This window comes from Tyto alba, unplaced genomic scaffold (assembly GCF_018691265.1).
Source record: "Tyto alba isolate M040663 unplaced genomic scaffold, T.alba_DEE_v4.0 Super-Scaffold_7, whole genome shotgun sequence".
NCBI classification, from domain to species: Eukaryota; Metazoa; Chordata; class Aves; order Strigiformes; family Tytonidae; genus Tyto; species Tyto alba.
Window position 1 is genome coordinate 25,404,493 of NW_024881328.1, and position 24,761 is coordinate 25,429,253.

General features: G+C 52.0%; 2 protein-coding genes across 2 annotated transcripts; both read left to right on the forward strand.

Moving 5' to 3' along the window:
- Positions 1–605: 605 nt before the first annotated feature.
- HOXD4 (homeobox D4) lies at positions 606–1,887 on the forward strand. The gene is made up of 2 exons (XM_009972438.3): positions 606–1,023; positions 1,427–1,887. Exons 1-2 carry the CDS (start codon positions 615–617, stop codon positions 1,729–1,731), a joined length of 714 nt encoding a protein of 237 aa, XP_009970740.2. The 5' UTR covers positions 606–614; the 3' UTR covers positions 1,732–1,887.
- Positions 1,888–6,255: 4,368 nt separating this feature from the next.
- Positions 6,256–17,932, forward strand: HOXD3 (homeobox D3). Its single transcript, XM_042784302.1, has 4 exons — positions 6,256–6,368; positions 12,583–12,666; positions 16,049–16,594; positions 17,074–17,932. The coding sequence occupies exons 3-4, from the start codon at positions 16,099–16,101 to the stop codon at positions 17,823–17,825; spliced, it is 1,248 nt and encodes a 415-aa protein (XP_042640236.1). The 5' UTR covers positions 6,256–6,368; positions 12,583–12,666; positions 16,049–16,098; the 3' UTR covers positions 17,826–17,932.
- Positions 17,933–24,761: the final 6,829 nt, after the last annotated feature.

Below are 24,761 nucleotides of genomic sequence, written 5' to 3' on the forward strand. Positions count from 1 at the left end.
GAGAAGTTACTGATTGCCTAATTTTATTCAGCAGAACTAAATTCTGGTAACTTTTGGATGACCTCTGCGAGACAAAGACAGGACAGACCTATTGTACATCATATTACCCTCTTCTTTGATGGCTTTTCTTTTCCTCGCCTCCTTATCTGTTTCCTCCCTTTTAACCCCACTTCAGCTCCTCGCTCCGTATACTTCTTTCGATATTTTATTTAAAGCGAGGTGACAAATGCCGGTGGCGATTGCGGCTGGTGAATCAGACGGCGGGGCATCATCCATCGGGGCTGAGGGGAGCCAGCTCAGACAAAAGGCTGGCCCTACCTGTGGGCTGGGGGGGCGGCCGCTGCCTGAGGAGTACCCCTACACCTCCGGTACCTGGTTTGGGGGGTGCGACCCGCCGGAGAGGGGGGTCACTCGGTTACGGGGATATTATTGAGTGAAATTGGTGGAAATGCTGAGCTGCGGAGAAATCCGGTGATCGGCTCCCGGCTCCCCATTGGCCAGGCCGGTCACATGCCCGCCTAACTTTATTCAGTTGACAGCAAGTAGGAGGGCTCTATGGCAGGGGAAAAAAAGACAACACGAGAAAAATTAGTATTTTCTACCTTCAGAAATTAATGGCCATGAGTTCGTATATGGTGAACTCTAAGTATGTGGATCCCAAATTTCCTCCTTGTGAGGAATATTTGCAGAATAGCTACCTAGGCGAGCAGGGGGCCGAGTACTACAGTGCCTCACAGGGCTCTGATTTCCAGCACCAGGGACTCTACCCACGGTCAAACTACAGCGAGCAGCCCTTTAGCTGTAGCAATGCCCAAGGCTCTGCCGTGCAGCCGCGGGGTCATGGACAGGAGCAATCCGGCCCAGCGAGCCACTTCCCCGGCCAAGCAGAGCATTGTCCACCGCCTCCAATGTCCAACTCGCGAGCCTGCAGCCAGCAGCCGGCCCTCAAACCCCCAAATGGGTCAGCAGTTAAGCAGCCAGCAGTAGTTTATCCCTGGATGAAGAAAGTCCATGTTAACTCGGGTAAGGATCCTCTTCTTACTTTGCTCTTCTACCCTGCTTCCGATCGGCCTCAGCGACGCTCGCTCGAGTCCCTGCCAGACTTGTGGACGAGCTTTTTAAGCCGAGGTAGCCAATTACACTCGTCATAAATTTTTATTGCTGAGGAAAGAGGCCGTTGGCTATGCGGGGCTTTGCCGTGCAGGAGAAAACTCCATTTTAGGAGCCTGCTAGAGGCTCCCAGCCTACCTAGCTGCGTGTGCCTGTAGTGCCTGCCTTAAGTGAGGGGGAGAGCAGCCCGTCCATTGTAAGCAACTGGGACGAATCCAGCCTGGCCACATGCTCGCAGCTCGTAGGGTTTTCTTTTGTAAAGTCGAACCGGCAAGTCAAGATTAGCTTTGTAAAGTTCTCCGTATTTTTTTCCCAGTGAATCCCAATTACAACGGAGGGGAACCTAAACGCTCCCGCACAGCTTACACCAGACAGCAAGTCCTAGAACTGGAAAAAGAATTTCATTTTAACAGGTACCTGACCAGGCGCCGCCGTATCGAGATAGCCCACACTTTGTGTCTCTCTGAGCGCCAGATCAAGATCTGGTTTCAGAACAGAAGAATGAAGTGGAAAAAAGATCACAAACTGCCCAACACGAAGGGCAGGTCTTCTTCCTCTGGTTCAAACCCCCATTTACAGACTGGTTCCAAGGACCACCAGACTGACTTGACAACTTTGTAGAAGAGGTGAAATTTTCCATTTCATCCTTTGCTTCTGACCAGTACTGTACATAACTGACACTGCCCAAGCAGAACCTGCATGTAGCAGCTAAGGACTCGAGAAACTGTCATCTTTCTTTAAGGTACTGTTGTACAAAGGAGACAAAATGACGCTACTTTGGACTTTATTTTATTTGCCTCTGCTAGCACAACCTAAAAAAAAAAAAAAAAAAGGAACAAAAAAAAAAAGGGGGGGGGGAAAGAAAGAAAGAAAGAAAGAAAGAAAGAAAGAAAGAAAGAAAAGAAACATCATGATGCAGGCAGTGGGAATTGGGAAAATATTAAACGAGACCTTCTGTCCATAAAAAGTAATAAATCATTGAAAATGAAACTGTCCTGTGTTTCAGTTTTGAATTCGAAAGTGAAGCTTTGATGCTTTATTCTGAGATTTGTACTTTAATTGTCTTTTTATCCCATGTAATTTCGGGAGGATGCATTTGGCCAAGTTGAGGACAGGAAATTTATGGCATAGTCTTTTATTTTAACATAAAGACTAGTAATTGTGAACTTTTTGTGCTGCTTTACCTTTCTTGGTGTAATGAAAATACTTGCTCATTTCCATAACGTCTCAGAAGGTGTGCATAGGAATTAAGTGAAAACGGGTTATTTTATGTACTGATAGTGTTAGCATATTTATTTATTTGTTATGTAGAGGAGTGAAGATAAAAAGAAAAATAGTCAAACCAAAAACGGGGAAGGGGAGCTGAAATACAGTATTTCTCCTTCCCAGTCTCATGAACACATGTATAATGTTTACTTGTCTTGAACGTACACAACTTTCTTCTCCCTTTTTTTGAATTTCCATCTTTGTGAATAGGAAAAGCGTCCCTGCTCCTTACCGTGTACCATCCAGGGCTAACAGGCTTGAAATCAGTTTCCAAAGTCCGCTCTGCTCAGCGCTGTGCTTTAAATCATCGATACATCATTTAAAAACGGAGAAGAAAAAAAAAAAAGGGGGGGGAAGACCACAAAACCCCAACCCCCACAACAAAAAAATAAAAAGAAAACCCCAGAGTGAAAAATTAATGTGATTTCTGATATAACCTGAGCCACTGAAAGATGAAAGCTGAATGCATTCTTTCAACCAGATTTTAAATTTCTTTTCTGCCCAGGAGAAAGAGGGGCTATGTGGGTTGTTGCTTTGTTTTGTTTTGGGGTTATTTTGGTCTATTGGCTTCGAGGTTTTTTGAAGAACAGTGACTGTTTTTAAGCAAACCACGACACATGGCTACAATGGCTGGAAATCTCAGCAAGTTGCTTTCACGGAAAGGGGAAAGGCTTGGATGAGAGCAGAGCTGGTCTAATACCCACGGATTTGTCCCTGGCTGCTGGCTGAATCGTGCCAAAGTTTTAGTGCGCTGTAACTACCAAACCTAGCCAAACCAGCTCCCTCAGCCACTTCCACCTCCGCTCAGGCGATTTTAAAGCTCAGCCCTTATCTCCTGTACCCTCAGGGCAGCCTGGGAGAGGGGGCATATCATCGAAATTGTAACGAGGTGATGCCTTTATTAAAGAGAAAAGGGGCAAAGAAGGAAACCCGGAGCAAACGCTGAAGGGAGGTGGGGAGAGCAGGGGGTGAGTTAATGTGCCCATCTCCAGGCTGGGTGCTTCCCACCAAGGACTCGCTGCTTTCTGGGCTCGCTCGGGAAAACACTGGCCAAAATGGGCTTGAATGAATTCGAAAATGAAAGGCGAGCTTTTCAACAGGAGTGTATTCGGCAGCATTAAGTGTGGCCAGCGGTTAATTTCTGCCCTTTTCTCATCCCTAGAAGTCCGCAAAGTGTCTTTAGGACTTGGTCTTTTGTTTTAGAGCCTGGAGAAAACTCTTTGTTCTTCCTTAGGGTTAGCCCAGTTCTCAGACTTGCACATGGCAATACTTGAATATCTCCACGTCGTGATATTAAAGATGGATATTCCCGCATTATTCGCATCATTGTTTCTATGACAAAAAGCGCCGAGTTCATACATAGTAAAGACGTCTTTTTTCTGACGCCTTCACGTTGAGAAGCTGAAAAGGTATTTTACTGAAGTTCGGCTAAATTGCAGGAACAGGTTCACCCAGAGGACAAATTTTCTATTCGATTAGTTGTATTTCAGCCGGGAAGAGTGACCTCTAAACCCTTAACCTTTTGGACCCAAACTACCCTTCCCTTTCTCTGGCATGGAGAGCAGCTAGCAGCAGCGCTTGAGGAGGGAATGCCTGAGACAAGTTTGCAAGTTTTGTTACACCCGCTTCCTGCGGTAGCGGCCTTTCGTCTCCAGAGTTGTCCAAAGCCCTCCCTTTGCTCTTCATACGAGTCTAGGGAAAGAAAAAAGAGGAAAGGATGGAAAAAAAGGAAAACAAAACAAAACCAGAAAAACCTCTCTGTCTGCTCTTCTTGAAAATCCCCCCTCCTGGACCCCCGCTGTTTACTTAAAGTCTGTGATAAGTTGGCTTCGAGCAGGGCAAAAGTGTTATTAGAGAGCAACCAACTTTGGCATCTGTGGTACAGTTCTGGAAAATAATGGCCTTGGATAGGCAAATCCTTACTTTGTGCTTCTTATCCACCGAGATGGCTCCTGAAGTTAAAGGTCCAAATTCTGCTCCCAGCTTTTCTTCCCCCGCCCACCGAAGTCAAACAGGGATGTAGCTGCGAGCAGAATTTGTCTCATTGTCTTTTGAAATGTTAATAACTCCAGGACGAGTGTTGGGTTCAGCAGGCACAGCTCTTACAACCCTGTTTGCAAGTCCCCTTTGAGCGAGGCTGGGGCACTGTAAGTTTACATAGTTGTAATTGCGCTGTAAACTGGGAGAATACGTGAACTGGAGGCAGAAAGTACCAAGAGAAATAGTTTCCAGCTGCCAAAGCTCTGAAGGGTCAGGAATGTCTGTAATAACGACCAGGAGCACTCACTGGTCATTATCTCCCGTGGAAAACGAAATTGGGGAGGTTTTTTAACTGGTTTTTAACCCTCATCCAGAGTTATTTTGTGTAGGAAGGGAAGCTGGTTATTTTTGTTTATCATGGGTGAAACGTTGTGCATTGGAGCCTTTGTTAAACGGTCGCATTGTCCAGCAATACTCTCGTCTCCATTGAAGTGTGATGCTTTTTATAGACTTTGCCAATGTTTTGCTGCCATTGATTAAAGCGTTATTTATACTAATTGTTGCCTGTAGTTTTGATGTAAGCCCTCCATATACATTTGAAATAATAAAAGGTGTAGAGAAATAGATTCTGGTTTGTACCTTGAACAAACAGTCTTTACAAGGTGGGTCTCTCTTCTGTGAAAATGCTGGTCCCTCCCATCATTACAGTGTTAAAAGATGAGTGACTCTGCATAGCATCCTTCCAAATGTCCCTTTGAACAGGTTTGCTGATCGCCCCAGCCATAATGGTGTGACTCTAGGCTAAGCTGGAGTCTGTATTTACATTTAGGCTGCAGTTAAAAGTGCCTGTCATCCATTTGCTACTGCTTTGCATTTAACAAGCCCTCCTAGAATGACTCCCGGATTTATGCGTGTGTGGTAGGAGGCAAGGAACCACACCTGAAATCACCTCGATCCCCGTACAGATGTGTGCCTTTTAGGTGAGTCCTGGAAGGAATCAGTTCAAAAAAGAAATGGAAATTTGAAATTGGAATGCAGTGGGTAGCTTTTCCAGAGCAGTAAGCTTCACTTTTTCAGCCGATACAAATGAAAGATCACAAGAAAACACAAACTTGGAAAGTTTAAACTTTCTCTGCGCCTAAGGCAAACATCAGGTTTTTTTTCCCCCCTGCATAAGCACCTCAGACAGTAACACATACCTCTGGCCAGGAGAAGTCGGTTGGGCTATTTTTTTCATAAGTGTTTGTCACTGAGGACTTGTCCTGTCCTGGAGCGGGGTCAAGGCATGGCCCCCCCTCGAGCCAGTCCCTTGCTCGGCCCGGGCAGGCGGCCGGTGCCCAGGGCCAGGCATGTGCCCTCCCTGCCCGGGCTGCGCGGAGGGAAGGGTGCGGGTGCCTTTCTAAGCACACACTCGCTAAGTTTAAATGTCGAGGCACATTTTGTGATTATACTTTCTCTCTCTTCTGTTTAATGGCTCCTCCTGTTACTCCAGATACATCAATACAGTTCTGTATATTATATCACCACTAGTCGTTAAGGTAAGAATGAAGAGGAAAGGCAGAGTCAATAGCAAACCCCACTCACTGTACAGTACAGTAAATAGGGACCTCTCAGTGCAGAGCCACACCGCTTCCAACGGCCATGTTTGTTAGCCCTTTCCCCTGATTCTTTTTCCTTTTTTTTTTTTTTTTTTTTCCCCTTCCCTCCCCCCCCCCCCCCCCCCCCCCAGCCTAGAGACCAAAATAATCTTGCTAGGAACAGTCATAACAGGCAGAATTTCAAAGTGCAAGGAAGATGATAAGAATAGATTTCTACAAGTCCTGACCACGTGATTTGCGAAATAATTAATTCAGCACGTCCCTTAAGAAACACGGAGTCGTCATTAATCTGCCAAGCAAAGGACTCTATCAGACTTGAAAACTGAAGAGATCCCAAGAATATAATATACAAAGGGTGCAGTCTCTCTCTCTGCACACCTAGCTCTTTGGTAGCTGCCGAAAAAGAGACGCCCGGTACGTAAACGTTTGTTTTTTTTTTTTTTTACTTTTATTCCTTCTTATTTAAGGCTTAATGAACTCAGCTGTCAAACGCTTGACAAATAGGGCACGCTGCTTCCTGATTTCCAGCTCGGCAGCGGCCGGGAACCGGACCGGGCGCAAGAGGTGACCTTTGCTGCCCAGGGAGCGGGGGGAAGAGGGCGAGCGCGGAGCGCCGCGGAGCGCCGCGGAGGAGGCAGGCTGACCGACCGCCTCCCGGAGTGGCGGCGCTGGCCGCGGCCGCTTGCGCGGGGAGGCGCGGAGCGGCAGGAACAATGCGCCTGTCAGGGCAGCCGCTGCCCGGTCCCACCGGCGGGGAAAGGCCCTCAGCTGCTTTGCAAGCGAGGTCGTAAATTTTGCCGTGAGTCTTGACAGCGGGGCCGCAGCTAGCGCCGAGCGCGCCTTCCCCCCGCCGCCCGCACAAAGGCCGGCCGGCCCCGGCCCCGGCCCCCCGCCCCGCTCCCCGGCCCCGGCCGCCCTGCCCGCTCCCGCCCCGGCCCCCCGCCCCGCTCCCCGGCCGCCCTGCCCCGGCCCCCCGCTCCGGCCCCGGCCGCCCTGCCCGCTCCAGCCCCCCGCTCCTGCCCGCTCCAGCCCCCCGCTCCAGCCCCCCGCTCCTGCCCGCTCCAGCCCCCCGCTCCAGCCCCCCGCTCCTGCCCTCTCCTGCCCCCAGCTTCTGCCCGCTCCAGTCCCCCGCTCCTGCCCGCTCCTGCCCCCCGCTCCAGCCCCCCGCTCCTGCCCGCTCCAGCCCCCCGCTCCTGCCCGCTCCTGCCCGCTCCCCGGCCGCCTCCGCCCGAGCCTGGCCGCCCGGAGCGGTGCTGCGGAGGAACCGGGCACATCCAGCCCCCGGAGCGGGCACGCCGGCTTTCAAGTCTCCGATCAATAGCCCGGACTAGGGGGAAATCGGTTTTGTATTTTTATACAAAGCCACTCTCTATAAGCTCCACAGAATATGGACAAGGAGGTTGAGATTTCTCTGTGAAATCCCAAAGTCAGCTGGAAATACTTTATGCAAACAGGATATTCTTTATTATCCCTTGCTGGAGTAATTTCTAAAAACCTCTAGATTGTAGCTTTTTATTGCTTCCGTTTTGGTGGCAGGACAGAGACAAAGTTTCCTATGTTATGAATTATACATTCAAACAATAACACATTAATTCAATTATTCAAAGATGACAAATGTTTATGTGCTTTGGTAGTGACTAAGGAACAGATTTGCTACTTCATGAGAACTCCTACATTTTTATCAATGAAGTTTTATATTATCCTGTTGGTCCGGGAAAGAAACCAAACTCCACCAAGACACGCAGTAAAATGGACCCGAACATAAATCGCAGCCCTTTCATAAGAGCGTTTATTCCCGCATATAGCCCGGGCTATTTTATCAGTTTGACAATTGCCGGAGTTGTTGTTATAAATCATCATAAGTAATTCCTGAAAGGGTGCGAGGCTGCTGGGGGGCGGGCGGAGACTGTAAATCTTTCTGTTTTATTGCTCTATGAACATATGCTCCGATTGAAGAAGTCTTAGATCCTTTACTGGAGACAAATTCGCACAAAGCTGGAGTCCCACCAGCCAAAGGATTAACATTTCCTTAATACTTTTTCAGTCCCCTTTACTATGTCTTAATTCTGGTGGCGGTGGCGAAGGCGCTCCTTTCTTTCACCCGTCCTCCATTTTCACATTAAATTTCGCCTCTTGGTTTTTGGTTTTTTTTTTTTTTTTTTTTTTTTTTCCTTAGCCCTAGACTCTGAAAAGACGCCCGAGGGCTGTGGGGCTTTTTCCAGGGGGTTTCGAACTGCTCTCCAAAAAGGCATTTTCTTCTGAATCCTCTTCGTGCTCTTTGCTCGACCGGTGCTCAGCTTTTCCCTCGCACTTTTGTGCAGGAAGTGAAAGACCTCTCCGTCATCCAAAATGTCTAAACATCGGCCAGAATTATATTCGGCTTTGTGTATACGTACACAAGTATGCAGAACACGCTGTGCGTGTAGGGGTTGCTGTATGTACACACAGACACGCGAGCGCGGGGGGCTCTGCAAAACTACCCAGACGCCGAAATATATGGCTGGCGGAAAAGGATATAAAGAACCATTACCTCTTACTTGAGGCGAGATTTAAGTGCATCATTCCGAAGAAATATAGGATTATAAATCCAAAGCCGTACACAATAATTTACATTGAACTTATGTTTCCATCACTGGACTCCAATCTTTTTATAACTGGTTTGCAAAGTCAGGAAAAGCAATGTAATTTAGATAAATGTTACAATGCACTTATGGTTAGTATTGTAAGGTAATATGTTACTGTCACATCCCCATGCTTTGGATGGTAATGAAATCATAGCAGATGTTAGATTAGGTGTGGTGTATTTATAGCTACAGATATGTTAGAAAAATCAGAGGAGGTAATATATATATTTTTTTCCCCCTGCCGTACTGGGATTGTTGGGGAGCTTTGTGGGCACACATGACGGATATACACCGGGTTTGCTCTATGTCTCTTCATACACAGAGAGGGGAGGCAAGCTCAGGGCAGACACACACACGCACAAATGTCATGAGTTGTGGTGGGTTTTTTTTTTGTTTTTGTTTTTGGGTTTTTTTGTGTTTGTTTTTTTTTTTTTTTCCCCCAACGTTTCTTTAGCCTCCAGACAGGGGTAGTCCCCGCTGCCCCGCATCTTCCCGGTACGGAGAAGGAGAAAACAAAAATTCGCGCACGCCAGTGAGCCCCAGCGCCTTTCCGCCGGTGCAGCGCCGCTGCGGAGCTGCCCCCGGCGCAGGCTCTGGGCTCCAGCCGGTCCCCAATACCTCCTCTTTCTCCGCCGGGAATTTCTGCTCCCTGGGATCACCCCGCGGAATCACCTTTCCGCCGGCTCCGCCGGCCCCGCGGGGCGCGTAAGTGCGGGCGCCGCCGCCGCCGGCCGCCGCGCAGCGGTGCGGAGCGGTGCGGTGCGGTGCGGAGCTCTGCGGGAGGAGAGCGGGGCCCGGCCGCGCGGGCGGGCCGGGGCGCGGGGCGCGGGGGGCGGCCCGCCCCGCGGGGCTGCGCGGGGGCGCGGGGAGCGCGGCAGCCGCGGCCCCGGCGAGCGGCTCCTGCGGTCACGTGGGCCCCTATGCCTGTATTTTAAGGCAGTGCCTATATTTCTGATTATAAAGGGGTTTCTCCTGCTCGCCCCCAAAATTCATCAATGGTCGCACGATTTAAAACCAAAACAAAACACGAGCCGGCCAATTGCTGCCTTTGGTTCCAGGAGGCTGATGGCTAAAGGGTTGTGTGGTGTTGATTTTTTTTTTTTTTTTTTTTTTTTAAAGCCCAACAAATTCCGATTTCCACTCGCTCTCTTTTATTGGTAGTTGAGCCTGAGCCTGTTTTCGTTCTATCGGGAATTCTGGTGTATGGAAATGTCAGTAAAACCGCAAGATCAGGTTTAGGAGAGTATTGTCTGCAGACAAAGGGTGAAGGATATATTCTAAGAACTGCAAGCGCAGATCCTGAAAAGTGAGGAGCCCAGGTTTATGATAAATTGATGCACAGGTAAGCAACTGCATGACAAAATGGGACCTTTAACCACAGGGGCTGCATTATCGCCTTTACTCAGAGACTGTCTGGAATTTGTTTGCAATCTCTGCCCGTAACGGCTGCAAATGCATGGAGTGGTCTCCACCTCCTTGAACGTTTTAAGCCGTATCTTCTTTTGCTTATGCTCTTTAAATAAAACGTGGACTCCTTCCCAAAGGCTAGGGGAAGAGGTTTATCCCTATCCTTTTCCCAATTTTCGGTGGTTTCAGGAAGGGAATTACAAATAAGCAAAGAAACGAGGGAGAGACAACTTTGCTAGATGCTCCCATTGCCGAAGTAAGATTGAGCATCACGTTAATGCGTTGCCGTGGATAGCCGGGCAGGGGGTAGCCGTGTTGATCTGTAAAGGGCGATTTAAAATGGGCTCATCGGTAATGTAGCCCCTACACAGGGTCTCTTAAATATTCCTGCCAAGTGCCTGCCCGAACCTTTCCCCCTCGTCGTGCATTCGTGCTCCTCAATGGCTGTTGTTTTCCTCCCCCAGTTATTTTAGTGCTGATATTACCGGTGTGTTCATGCCTTCGAGTTACACACGCTGTGTGAAGCACGGCTTGATATTTATCTACCGAGAAGTTTTTTGCCCTGCATTTGTGCGGTTTGATCAATAAGGCGGTGGGAATGTGCCTGGGGGGGACCGGTGCCTCTCGGGGCAGACTGGGGGGCTGGAAGCGGCCACACAGCCTCCCCACATACATTTGCAGCTCAGCTCCCTCCTGGGCTGTTGCAACCAGCCCGGCTCCCCCAGGAGTGCCTGTTTCCCCTGACTTGTGGCCTGCCTAGAACCCGGGTGAACTCTCGTTGGTGGTTGTTGGAGAGCCCCCGAGCACAGCCCACCTTTGTGCGGGCGAGCAGGAGTGGGTGTAAGGCTGCGCCGGACCCTGCCCGCCCCCAGTCACCCGGGCGAGTCCCCCGTGGGGGCCGAGCTGCCCCGCGGGGAACAGAACAGGGAGGCGAGGGGAAGGGAAGAAAGTTGCGGTGGGTTTCTGTCCTTCCGTTGCGTGTTTCTCTGCTCGATCAGAAGTTAAAAGCAGTGAACATTTTTCTTAGCTGTATGCCTCCAAGCTGCTGGCCTGCCAAGTTAGTCAGCTGAATCCAATTACTGCAAGCAGCATTTCATTTGGCTCGATGGAAGCACTCACTTATAACTTCACCTAAAATTTCAATAATACCTATATTGGCCCCACGCCTGAATAGTTCTAAAGATTTCCCTAGGTTTAGCTCTGGCAACTTCTCCGGCGTCGGCTCTGCAGGAGCGGCGCTGGGAGCAGAGCACAGCCCCAGCGTGCCCGGACTCCCCTCTCTGCAGAACAAACTTTGGGGGCTATTTCTGTGGCCATGGAAATCTCGGTATTTGGCCAAGCTCTCTCCAAGTAAAGCATGTCTAGAGCAAGAAGGCTACCGCTTGGGAGGCTGAGGAGCTGCTTCAGAAAGGGATGAGAAGTCGATAATTAATTAGGCACGAAATGATAACTTACCGTGTTAATCAACAGCGGGAAACAATGACTCGGTTTGCAATATTATGATCTCTCCACTCAGGGGCTAAGGTGCAACCCAATTTACGCTGCCTTCATATACCCTGTAAAGTGCTATTTCTAATGAACTCTCTTTAAAAAAAACAAAGCACTTAAAGTTGACGTACGCCCACATGAATATATTATATAAGACGTTACCGGGACAGGCCCGGGCCAAGAACCTGAGCGAGCATCATGTGTAATCATGAAGCTCCACTTCCCTAACTCCAGTTTGCCAGCATAAATTAAGGCGATTTGGAGGGGGAATGTTGCATCCTACCGGGTTTGGGTAGGGAGAGAGAAGACTTGGTGGAAAGTTGTAAGGTCTGTTGTGTTGTGAGCTATTGGAGGCGCTTCCGTTGGTTGTTCATTAAGTGGTGAGTTATTGCTGTACGAGCCAAAGGTCATTTCAAAGGCTTATGGTGGCTAGATATCCTCTTTATAATGACCTGGGCTTCTTTGTGGGGGATATTCTGGCACTCTTAAGTTCTTAAAGTCCTGAGTCGACATGTTACACAGCTAAATGCAAAATGCTCGTTTCCAGCCGCAAATATTTGCGGCGCATTTTCAGCGCTGGGGTTTCTTCGCTTATCTTTCTCTCTGTTGTAACCGGGGGCAGGGGGGGAAGGAAGGAAGAGAGACCCGCACTGGTTCCGTTCCCGCAGGGCGCTCCGCGGGCCGTGAGTGGGGCCGGCGGGTGTGGGGGCTGTGACCGACGGGGGTGACCGCAGCTCCGCCGCAACGGCGCTCCCGTCCCCCCGCAGCCGCCTCTCCGCGCCTCGGCCCGGGCTGGGCGCTCAGGGAGGCGAGCGCGGCTCCGCGGCCGCGGCCGGTGCGCCGGGCCCGGCGGAGCGGCTGCCGCAGGCCGGCCTGCCCGGGCCCGACCCGCAGCCGGGGTATTTCGCTCGTTTGTTTGCTCCCCGCCTCTCTCAAAGTACTATTAATAAACGGAGAGAAGCATCTGCCCTTTGTCTGGTAAAAGATCTGACGCGGACAGAGAGACACGGTGAGGGGCTGCGGACGAGAGCTGCATTTATTAACAAAGTCCTAAGGAAGAAAGTCCAAAGCAAAGCAGTTTCCACTGAGAGTTCTCACTTCTGTTGCAGGTCCGTGCCCACGGATTATCCAAAGGAATCTGAAGATCCTACCCACACAGTTAAAGTCAAAAATCAAGAAAAAACATAAGTGTGGTGAGTTCTCTAAATTTCCTTTCCCATCCATCTCTCGCTTCCCCCAGCGCGACAGGCCCCTGGCAGGGAGTGCAGCTCGGCTCAGCCCGGCGCCGCGGACACGCGGGGCGCCCCGCCGCCCCCCACGCCAAATAAATAACAGGCCGCAGAAAGCCCCGATGAAAGCAGCCGAGCCCTGCACCTAGCCGGGGACAGCGGGGGGTTCCCCGGGGCGGGGGGCTCCGTAGCCGGCTGAAGACGCCCCACGGCGGCCACCGCTCCGTGCCGAAGCCAACTCCACCCTCCCCCGCCGCTCCCCGGTCCGCGGGCCCCCCGGCGCTCCCCAGTGCTCTCAGCACCCCCCGAATGCGAGAGACAACCCCCCCCCCCCGCCCCCGGCTCAGGCGCAGCCCCGGCGGCGGGCGCCCGCTCGGGCCCGAGGCTCCCCAGGTTCGGGGGTCCCCGGGCCGGGGCTCCCCCTCGCCCGGCTGCCTTGCCCGCGGCCCGGCGCGGCGGCCGGGTCCGGCGGCGACTCCGGCGCTTTCCTTATATACGGGGCTGCCCCGGGCCGGCGGCCGGGAAACGTGCCGAGCGGGGGATGCTTTCCCCGGGCTCCCTCCTACGCGCCGGCTGCTTTGCACTTCTGAAAGTGCCGGGGCTTGGGAAGTGTTTTCCTTTTCATTCCTGGCCGGAGCGTTTACTGCCACGGCGCTAGCAGTCATAAATTTTGTTACAAACCGCAGTGACAGGTGCATTGATATGCACCCTGAGAGCTCCGGCTGCTTTAATAACCGCTCCGCTGGCCGCTCTCACCGCCTCTTATTTATTCGGTATCATATTAGATATTGATCCTAAGCAGAATTAAGTGTAGTGGAAGTTTTAGTAGAGAACTGCTTAATATGAAACTGTCGAGGGGAAAGCAACTGGCAGTGCCGGGCCGGTGTCAGCGTGGGCCGGCCGTGCTCCGCGCACACGTGCGGGTGGATGCGTGGGCTCCTGGCTGCTCCCCAGATAGAGCCATGAGAAGTTCGGTAACCTCCAAAAGCGTTGGAACCAGCGGCGGGACAAAAAGCCCCATTATCGTGTGCAACGCCTAACAGTTCAGATGAGGTTAACCTTTCTGGAGAGGAGGAAGGGAAATCTGAAACACAGACATGGATACTTTGCGGTTTCCTACCCTCGGTGCCTCCGAGCCCACCTCCCACGGCTCGGACTCACCATTTGGATGTCACTTTTTTTTTTTTTTTTTTTTTTTTTTTCTTTTTTTTTTCCCCTGGAGGCTGTTTCTGGCCAAACCACCAAGTGTTGAGCCCCTGCTTTGGTGTTACCTATAAAAACATCACCCCGGGCCTTGCACTAGTGGAAAATCAAACCCTGGAAAGGTCTCCCTCTTTCTCTTCCTCTCTCTCTTTTTAAGATCTAAAGATGAGCCACCAAACAGTTGAGCATTGTCCATTTGATTTATGGCCCATAGCCTCCTTTTTAGGTTCAAGCAGAGTTCACAAGCAGTTGGTATTTCAGAAAAGAAATAAGGCCTTTAACAGCTTAACAGCAATATTCTTTCTTAAGATTCTGCGTATTCTTTTGGGAACTATATTTTACGAGGCACATAAAAGCCTACGCTTAAGGCGATGTTGTGCTAACAAAAGTCCTCAGTTCCTGAAAATGTAGATGATAGGAGTGGAAAAACGAGCGACAGAGTTATTTTGCACAAAAATACTTTCAAGACTTGTCAAGATTATCACAGCATATAAAAACTCGTCTGAATCGCCACCATCTATTTCCATAGACATTTTTTCTCTAAGATTTTCCAGAAGAGGAAAATAGCTCTTTCCCCATTTCCATCAGCTTCGCAAATATTTCCAAGCTTTTGTTCAGGGAAGAAAAGGACCCTGGTGGTTTGTGACAAGGGATAAACCGCCATGAGCGGCCGTGGATCGCAGCTTGATGAGGTTATTCTGAGTTATGCAGACGTGTTTCCCGGTGAATTTTAGAGAACAGATCAGCAGTACTTGGCGGTACCAACTTCTGCAGGAGAAAGAGCAGTGCTCTGGTAGTACAGCTCAAGTACAGGCTAGAGAACGAGAATGACCGGACACTACTCAGAAATTTCTAGCTACTCTTCTCTGGTATGCTAATAGGCTTAAACCCTGAAGAAATACAATTAACTCTCAAGATACATTGAGTTACAGACATACATTGCCAGGTGAAGTATGTGCTAATTTACAAAATCACTAAAAATTTCGGAGAAAACCCCTATCCGACAAGAAAAATAAGGACAGGGAATATGAAAAAGGCACAGCAAAATTGCGTGACCGTTTCTGTCTCGCAAACAAGTGCAGAGAAGTTTCGGGAGCAGCAAGGGGAAAGCAAAGAGCACTCTGTCCCAAAACGCCTGCCCTAAGGGGACTCGGGGCTGTCCGGGCGTTTTCCAGCCTGACCAGGGGGCCAGGGCAGCGGGGAGTGCAGCGTCATAGGTTTGCAGGCTGGTAAAGAAGAGAAACCCCCAAAAATGATCTCCTATGTCTCTGGTTCTTTCTGCTGGGGACAAATGAAAGGGACGAGAAACGTTGGGTGAGGGATTTTAATTCATCATAGAATTAAAATAGGGGAGCTGACCTGCGACTTCCTTTATAGTGCAAAGTGAAGGGAGTGAATGGCGCCGGTTACACTTTAACTCCGGAGGAATCCGGGGGAAGAAGGAGGCCGGGTTTACAAAGGAGACGGGATTTCTCTGCCCCTGCCCGGCCGCAGCCCGGGCTCAATCCATCATGTCAGCCGTGCGCGGCCGTGCGCACGCGTGGCGGGCGGGCAGGCGTGGGGCGCGGGGGGCCCGGAGCCCAAAGCGGCTGCTGGGTGCCCGGGGACACCGCCCCGAGAGCCCCGGCCTGCACCCGCGGGGGCCGATCCGGCCAAACGCGTGCGGGAACGGTCCAAAAACAAAACAAAGCAGGAAAACATCCCCCCAAATGCCCTGAAAAGTGGCCTCTAGGAAGTCCCGCCATGTGTCCCCGTTTCCCCCAGCACCCTCGCCTCCTGCCGTTCCCCGGTCCTTCCCTAGTGTGTCCTGATCTTTCCCTGTGTGCCCTGGCTCCTGCCTGGTGACCCTGCGCCTTCCCTGGTGTCCCCTGCTCCTTTTCTGGTGTTCCTTGCTCCTTCTCCGGTGTCCCCTGCTCCTTCCTTGATGTCTCCCGGTCCTTCCCTGGGTGTCCCCCGGTCTCTCCCTGGTCCCCCCCACTCCTGCCCCGCTGCCCCCGGGCCCACCGGCCCAGCCGAGGCTGGGGGTGCCGTGGTGCGGGGGGTGCCGGGGCCGGCCCGGCCGCTCCCAGCCGGTTCACCCTCCCAAACCCCCCCCCCCCTCCACTGAAGGTCTGTTTTGTGTCCCCGCTGTCCCCCTCCCCAGGTGGCTGCGAGTGGCCCGGGTCGACGACGTGAGGCGCGGGGCGGCGGTCAATGTTATTTGAGCGGGGGCCGCGGGCCTCGGCGATCGCAGAGCGGAGGATGCAGAAAGCCGCCTACTACGACAACGCGGGGCTCTTCGGGGGCTACACCTACAGCAAGGCCGACGCCTACCCCTACGGCGCGGCCCACCAGCCCTACGGCCAGGCCGGCCTGGACGGCGAGTACCCCAGCTCCGCCTGCTCCGTGCAGGGCTCGGTGCCGGGCCGCGCCCCGGCCCACAAGGGCAGCGAGCTGAGCGGCAGCTGTATGCGGACGGCCGGGGGGGGGCCGGGGGGCAGCCAGCCCCCGGGCATCGGCGAGCAGCAGCCGCCGGCCCTGCCGCCCTCCTCCCCGCCCAACCCCCCTCCCAGCGCGCCCCCTCCGAAAAAAGCCAAGGGGGGCCCCAACTCCTCGGGCTCGGCCACCGCCACCCTCAGCAAGCAGATATTCCCCTGGATGAAGGAGTCCCGGCAGAACTCCAAGCAGAAAAGCACCTGCGCCCCCTCAGGTAGCCCGACACCCCCGCCCCGGCCCACTGCCCACCCGGGGAGCCGGTATGAGGCCCTCGGGCTGCACCTCTCGGGCTGCACCCCCCGGCCCTCAGCCTCGTCCCCTTCTCCTCCGGCTGCCATCCATCGCCCCCGCCCTCCATCGCCCCCGCCCTCCGCTCGGGGGTCCCAGCCCTGCCGGGCGCTGCAGGTGGGGCGGGCTGAGGGCTCCCGCCCCGCTCCCTCTGACAGCCCCGCGGCGGCGGGCGCGGCCCCGACGGGTGCCGGCAGCGCCCGGACAGGGGCCGCTGGGTGTCCCCGGGGGGAGGCAGTTGCGGAGGGTGGGGTGGGGTGTATGCCGGGCAGGGAGGGGTGGGAGGTCGCCCCCGGGCCCCCTCCGCGGGCGGCGGCAGAGTGGGAGAGGACGGCGGGGCTCCGGGGGACCCCGGGGGGGGGCTTTCGGGGGGGACCAACGGCTCTCTGTGCCTCTTCCCCGCAGGAGAGAGCTGCGAGGACAAGAGCCCCCCCGGGCCGGCCTCCAAGCGGGTGCGCACAGCCTACACCAGCGCGCAGCTGGTGGAGCTGGAGAAGGAGTTCCACTTCAACCGCTACCTGTGCCGGCCGCGCCGGGTGGAGATGGCCAACCTGCTGAACCTGACCGAGCGGCAGATCAAGATCTGGTTCCAGAACCGCCGGATGAAGTACAAAAAGGACCAGAAAGCCAAAGGCATCATGCACTCCCCCGTCGGACAGTCCCCGGACCGCAGCCCCCCCCTGAGCGGCCCAAACCACGTCGGCTACTCCAGCCAGCTCCCCAGCGTTAACAGCCTGAGCTACGACGCGCCCTCGCCCACCTCCTTCGCCAAATCCCAGCAGAGCATGTACGGGCTGGCCGCCTACACGGCGCCGCTGAGCAGCTGCCTGCCGCAGCAGAAGCGCTACGCGGGCGCGGAGTACGACCCCCACCCCATGCAGAGCGGCGGCGGCGGCTTCGCCAACCCCAGCCTGCAGGGCAGCCCCGTCTACGTGGGGGGGAACTTCGTGGACTCGATGCCGGCCTCGGGCCCCATGTTCAACCTGGGGCACCTGCAGCACCCCTCCTCCGCCAGCGTGGACTACAGCTGCGCCGCCCAGATCCCCGGCGGCCACCACCACGGACCTTGCGACCCCCACCCCACCTACACGGACCTCTCCTCTCACCACTCCTCTCAGGGACGGATGCAGGAGGCGCCCAAGCTCACGCATCTGTAGCGGGGCGGCGGCCGGCGGGGCCCGCTCCCCTCTCCATTACCTCACTTTTCTGACGGGACAGTGTTACTTTGCTCTCGAGTGCCAACAGTGTTAGTGGATTTGTCTCCCCTAGCAGCTCCCTTCTTTTCTTCTGCAGCCCCGAGTAGGTCCGTGAGCAGGAGCCTTCCTCTTAGAGCTGTGTTAAAGCATGACAGTGCAATATACTGCAAACCGAGGGACTGATAAGCTGGTAATGATGTACTTGAAGGTAAGTCTTAGAGATGCCGTAGTGTTAGCAGCGCGTCATGCTGAGGTGTGTTAGACCAGTCGTGGGCGGTGGGAACTCGCCCGCGCGTGAGCTTATTTCAGAGAAGTTAATTTATGAATTCTGCCGTAACGTAAGGATCGCATCGGACTAAATGATATGTATTTATTATTTTAAGCGAGACATTTTTGTATCACTGATTATTTATCCTCGTCTTAATGTATTTATGTGGGTATTTGTAGTTTCTTCACCAATGCTTCGGGAGAGCGATTCAGGTCCGTGGTGACTTACATTTCACCTATTTAGTATATTCGGTCTGAGCTAGTTGAGAGAGTAGTCTTGAACAGTTGTAACAGTGGCTGGTGTTTGTAGTTTATGTAAGGATTAATTAAGACAGCAAGTCGTAAGTCATTAATAGAGTAAAACAAACTGTGGCATCACACAAAGAGCCGTTACACTTTTTTTTTTTTTTTTTTTTTTAAATATCGAAAGTATTTTTAAAGTATTTATTTCTAACCGGCTGGCCCCACTCGAGCGCCTCGGTGGCTTGGCTGCAGCTGGCTCGGCCGGGTGAAGCCACCCTGTAGTTGGAAGAGCGGCCGCTTTGAGGAGGCGATCTACAAAGCAGGGCGCTTGGCCATCTTGTTTCAGATCAAATCCTGCATACAAAAACCTCGGTGAGGTTAACATTTATTTATTGACTGGGTATCTATCGCACATATTATTATTTCGGTGGGCTTTTTTTTTTTTTTTTTTTTAAATTACACTCTGGCTATCTGAAATAGGAAAGAAAATAGAAGCTTAGAACGCAAAAAAATTAGAAGCCCTCTGATAGTGCTAATTTCATTAGGGTCTCCATAGCAATCCACGCAGCAGCTGCCGCCTCCTTTGTTATTTATACTGTTGTCTTTATACTAACCATAAATCAATTTTTTAGACATCTTGGGAAGCCTGAGCTTTTCGTCTTGTTTTTCGTAAAAATAAACTTTGAAAGAAAATTGACAATCAGATCCAGGCAGCCGAAGGCGGGGTGCGGGCAGTGGCTGGGCAGTGCCGCTTCGCTCCCCCGCCGCCCGGCCAGGACGGTCCTGTCCCCTTCGACCGTGGCCGGGGGGCACTGCCGCCGCGCTCTGCCACGGACGGGACAGCTAACACGGGGAAGAATAACAAATAAATAAATAAATAAATATTCTTAAAAAAAATGAGAGAAAACAAAGAAAGGAGAAAAAAAAAAGGAACGATGCTCTAAACCCTCGTGTTTCCTCCTCTCTAGTTACATGGCTGTGTTGAATCCCTTGCTGGATTTACAGAGATACTTCTTTTGTAAACGTTGTCATTAAAGTCTCTTCCTGATGGTACATGTTGCTCCGAGAAGACTATTCTTATCTCTTTTAAAAAAAGTGTCGAGTTAAAGATTAATCCGAACTTCTATATTCCCCACCAAGCCATCTGACGCCACTTTCCAGTTTGACAAACACTGCAGCTCCCACTCCATCCTCTAATGACAGGACCTGGCATTCCTATTGTGAGAAATATTTTAACTCTTCCACTTCTGGTCAACACAGACAAGTTTTCTTTCGTTCTTTTATTCTTCTTTTCTTTCTCCTCCCTGCTTTCTTCCTCTCCTTCTGGTATTTGTGTTTGGCTGGACAGTAATGATTCAAAGTATTACTTAGGGTTTTATTTTCCCCTCTGTGTGATTTTAACAATGTCATGCTACGTTGAGAACTGTATATTTTGTTAAATTTCACTTTCACCCAAGCAAATTTGGACATATGTGTTGTAGATCTGTAAACAAAACAGAACAGAATAAACTACTTTGTTCGGAGACATATTTTAACCATTTTGAGCCCTAAAATTGTTTTCTATGGAAGCTTTCACACAAATTATTTCTTAGAAGCTCCATCCAGGAGTAATCAAAATACACAACACAAAAAGTAAGGCTAAACACCACTCATGAGTTTTACTTCTATAATAGTCCACATATTTATATATATATTTGTTTGTATCTCCAAAACTTTCTGTACCCACAACTGAAATTGTCCATGTAGGGTTTTTTGTGTGTTACTGAAAACACAACATATTTTGCATCACCTGCTTGTATCTGTGAAACGGCAAGGCACCCCTGTTTCTGCAGGGCCATCCCAGGTGTAACCCAATATGCTTTTCCCAAGTGTTTCCCACTTTCGTGCTCTGTAAGCTGTTCTTCAGTGTCTGCTCTGACTTACACTATTAGTCCTTCATTAAATCTGTTAAGAAGGAAAAGGCCGTTTATAGATAGCCCTTCCCCAGATCTGAGGAAGAAGGGGGTTTCAGAGGAACCCTGACCAAAACCACAGTGTTACTGAGGCACACTATCCTGAATTATTTTCATACTGCAGAAAGATGGGGTTTGCAGACTTGGTTTCCAGTGGGGTAGAAGGAGGAGCATGTGTGAGGGGGAACCTTCTTGTAAATAAATTCACTTTCTTCTCTGTGACTCTGGCAGAGGTGTCTCATTTGTAATGCAATAGAAGCCCGTGATGATAACCTAATTATTAGTAGTAATGTTACTTTAGTGAGATCGCTGGCATTTTTACAATGTTTGTACAAGCATCAGCCATCTAGAGGAGAGAGACACTTTGGCACAAGCTAGACTTTTTCTTGGCCCATCATTTAGAACCCATAAATTATAAATAACCCCCTTTCACACTCAATAGGAACTCAGCTCCTTTGCAACAGCATCTGGTGTGCTGAACTCCAATCACCTATTTAAAACACAACCCGTCAGCCAAGGCCAGGCCTGGGGCTGATCCCAGCCTTGCCTTTCTTTGCAAATAGGAGCCGTAGCACCCCTTCTCCTCCTTCCCTGCTCTCTCCATTTGCTCCAGACCCATAACAGGGTCACCGAGCCAGGGACTTGAAATGCTGGCAGTGCTGCATCAGTCTTTGGGCTAGAGAGCTGCCGACAGCACTGGTTGAGAGGCGTCAGGGATACACCAAGCTTCACTGAGGCCATGCAGGTTCTCCTGTTCAGATCAGTGGGTTTTGGGGTCTCCACTTGTTGATTTGGCCCTTACAGTAACCCACCATTTAATGGGGCTGCAGCAGTTCCACTGCTGCAAAAAGGAGGTGACGGTTTGTCGTAGCTCTGTGCAGTCAGTGCAGGGCTGAACTGCCCCTTCGCAACCTGTTTCTTTTGAGGCGGGGGTCACATTCATGTCCCTCTGTCTAGGGCCTGGTGAGCAGGACCAGGGCAGGGGGACCTAGGCAGGCACAGCCAGGGGCTCCCAGAGATGCCACTGTCTTGCAGGTGCCACTTGTGTGGGGCTGGGAAAACAAAGCCAAGTGCCTCCTGCTCCGTTAGCAAGTGCTCCCTGGGCAGAGCACTGCAGGCTCCCAGCCCTGGTTCCTGGGCAGGCTGGGGAGGGACTCTGGTGCACCCCACATGGCTGCCACCATGGGACCATGCCTGGGTCACCCGGGACTGTGGGCAACCTTGTCCATGAGTGAAGAGGAGGCAGCTGGCTCCACACCCAGGAAGCAAGGACAGGCAGGGGGGAGGCTGGCTAAGAAAGAGCGAGCCCACCGGCACCACCTAGAAGCCCCCTGACTTTCTTACAGACCAGCTGGGTCACTGAAGCTCCATGGCAAGAAGTCTGAAGGCAGGATCCACCACTGGGGTCTCTGCATGCCTCCAGTCCCATGGGAAGCCCTATGAAACAGCCTGCAGGGAGGGCCAGGCACAGAAGCGACTACTCGATTAAGGAAAAAAGAGGGCAAAGGGGATGGGGCTGCCAGACTACGGCTGGGAGGGTGCTTCGCTGACAGCTGTCGACCGGGGAGGGAGGGAAGGAGCTGCAGGTCGCAACGCCATCTTTCTAGGTGCCAGCCTGCCGTGTGTGCCCAGCGGCCGCACACAATGGCAGCCTGGCGAAGGCGCAGCGTGCTGCGTGGCGGAGAGGCCCAGGCGTCCGGCACCGCCGCTGCAGAGCTGCCGGGGAACAAAAGCTGGAGCCAGACGGGCAGCACAAAGGGGCTGCCGGGGCAATTAGGGCCGCGGTGGTTGGCTGGGCACCACGTGATGTTATATATATTGATCAACTGGCTACCTCTGCTTTTAAAAGGCGCGAGATGGGCTGGACCAGAGCTCTGTTGGCCACAGCCACTTTCCAGGGCCTGAGAGGCAGGTTAATCCCTGAACGGGCAACAGCTCTGATTCCCATGTGAGCAGCGGCAGTGGGTATGCCGTGGTCCTCGCTGGGAGCGAGGCTGGAGGGGGAGGGAGGGGGCTGGCTCTATTAAGGGTCATCAATCACATGATGAGCACTTTTCACTCGACAGCAGTTCCTCCTACTTCTGCTTGGGCCTGAGCCAGCTGGGACTCGACCAGAAACCCTGGCCAGCAGAGGCAAAGCCCAGTCCTGGAGCCCAAGAGCCATGGAGTAACGTGGCAGGATGGGACCGAGCACCTTTGGTCACAAAGGCTGATATGCAAAAGGGGACACTGAAGTGTCTGTGCCTGCACATCCCCAGGCCTCTGTAGATGCTGCTCTGGAGCAGAGGTGGGCCTTTTGTCTCCACCTTCAGAGCCCATGGTCCCAGAGCTCCCTGAACTGCTCTGGGATGAACCCCAGAACAGCTCAGCTGCAATGACCATAAGCACAAAGCTGAACAAAATTAGCATGGGATCTGTACTAGGCAGGATGGAGGTCTTCTGCATAAAAATACTCCCAAATGTACAATTTGAACACTTGTGTTCATATTTTCTTTATTTTCTGATGTGCAGTTTTTCTTGCAACATTAGTTTTGGGAGAGGGTAGACATCCCCGTGCTAAAGAAGGTGCGTAGCCTCAATCTTTCCTCCAAGGAACCTGGGCCACCTTTCAGGATCTTTGGAATCAAGAAAGGCTAGGCAAGGCAGAAATCTTGCCTGTAAACCCTTTGATATCTGTTTTGCACATAGCAGTATGGTTTACCTTGATACCTCTGGGTTATCGATACATGTAATTTTTCCTTCCTACCAAATTCACAGCCATGGGACAGGAAACAGGGCATGCGGAATCACTCATCTAGGGAAATCCTTACAGAAGGAGGGAGAGACTTTCCACTCCTCTATGTTCATGCAGAGGATCTTTGTAATGAACCTCACATACTGGGAGAACAGAGGTCCCTGTCCCAGGGCTGGTGAAACTGCTTCAGGAGTCAGTCAGCAAAGAGGAGCTTGTGGCAGGGAAATACCGATGGCAGAGGGAAACACACCTTCTTCAGGAAGATCACGAAGTGCCCAGCCTGCCTGGAAGGGCTGTGGTTGTGCCGGAGATGAGCCTGGCTCCCCCGGAGCAGCAGGGCAATTCCCCTTCTTTGCTTTGGGGTTTCTGTATATCCCTGGTTTTAGTCACACTTTACAAAATAAGCCCCACAGAGGTTCTCCTCCTTCTTCTCTGATAGCCTTCCTCCCAGGGGCCTTTGATGGTTTGCCTGTGTTAACAGGGCCACTGCTTAAATCTCCGGTGTTTGCTCATCTCTCGTTGGGATGCCCACCCACACCCCGGCTGTCTCCGCACCGTGGATGTACATCCCCACGTACTGCTGCGAACCAGCTCTCCCCGGCTGGCAATGTCCTGGCAGCAGAGGGGCCGGGACCAGGTCACGCTTGAGCCAGACCTTTCACATCATTTTCCTAAGGGCTGGAGAGGGATCTGTTCCATCTCCTGTCTGTGAGTTACTATGACAAGCACAGAGGGTGGAGGCTTGCTCCAGAGGGGAAAGGCAGCACACCCCAACCTCTAAGTGGTCCCTGTGGCTCAGGGCTGCCATTGCCTTCAAACCGCACTGCTCAAGCAGCGTCCCCAGGGCACTGCTGGTGTCTGCACCCAACGGGACTTGGGGCTTTTTGGCTGGGCTTGTTCCTACATCATGTCTTAATTTCACAGTGGCTGTCTCAGGCTTTGCAGTTGCCCACATGTTTACAGAAGTGTGGTGGCACAGGGGCTGGTCTGGTCCATTGTTCTCGCAGAGAATTCTGCCCCAGCAGCTCCTCTAGCTCGTGCCATCACCACACTGCTTGCACAGATGTCCCTAAACCTCCCAGCCATTCTCAAATTAACTTTGACAGCATCATGTTCCTCCCACTCTTCTTTTTAACCCACTTTTCTTCTTCCTCCTTTGACTTCCAGGGACACTTTCCTATTAGAACTCTTGCAAAAAAACCAGCTGCAGTCACTCAACTTTGTATTACTGGGGCTTAGCTATTTAAGTCTAAACACTGTGAAATTCAGGAGCATAGAACATTGCAGCCCCCTCAAAAGCCAGAGCAGCAACAAGAGATGCTTTGCCTGTGTTTAGCCACTGATTTCTGCTTTCCTCATCCCTGGACAGTCCTACAAAAACAAACAGGTAACAAAGGAGAAACTCGGTAACAGAATCCAGCTGGGTGAATGGAAAGATCGTATGTTGGTGTGAACACAGACAGCTATTCTAGCATTTGAAACACAGCTTTAAGTGTAATTAAACTGGCTGTGTTCTTCAAACAGAAGACTCAAGTAAAGCAGCAGCCCTCCTCTGGAGCCGGTGCTGTTTGCTTCACTGTGGGCAGGAGTTTTTACAGCAGGGGAGACTGAAGAGCACAGATGCTCTCCTGAGTGGACAGCCTTTCTCTGCTAAAGAGAAAGCCTGGTGTTCCCAGGCTTCTGTTCTGTCAGAAGATGACA

Bases quoted from the DNA above. Each gene is read 5' to 3' on its own strand.
- HOXD4 (XM_009972438.3), top strand. From the start codon at position 615: ATGGCCATGAGTTCGTATATGGTGAACTCTAAGTATGTGGATCCCAAA. The intron at 1,024-1,426 runs GTAAGGATCCTC...TTTTTTTCCCAG, and splicing joins GAAAGTCCATGTTAACTCGG to TGAATCCCAATTACAACGGA.
- HOXD3 (XM_042784302.1), top strand. From the start codon at position 16,099: ATGTTATTTGAGCGGGGGCCGCGGGCCTCGGCGATCGCAGAGCGGAGG. The intron at 16,595-17,073 runs GTAGCCCGACAC...TCTTCCCCGCAG, and splicing joins AAGCACCTGCGCCCCCTCAG to GAGAGAGCTGCGAGGACAAG.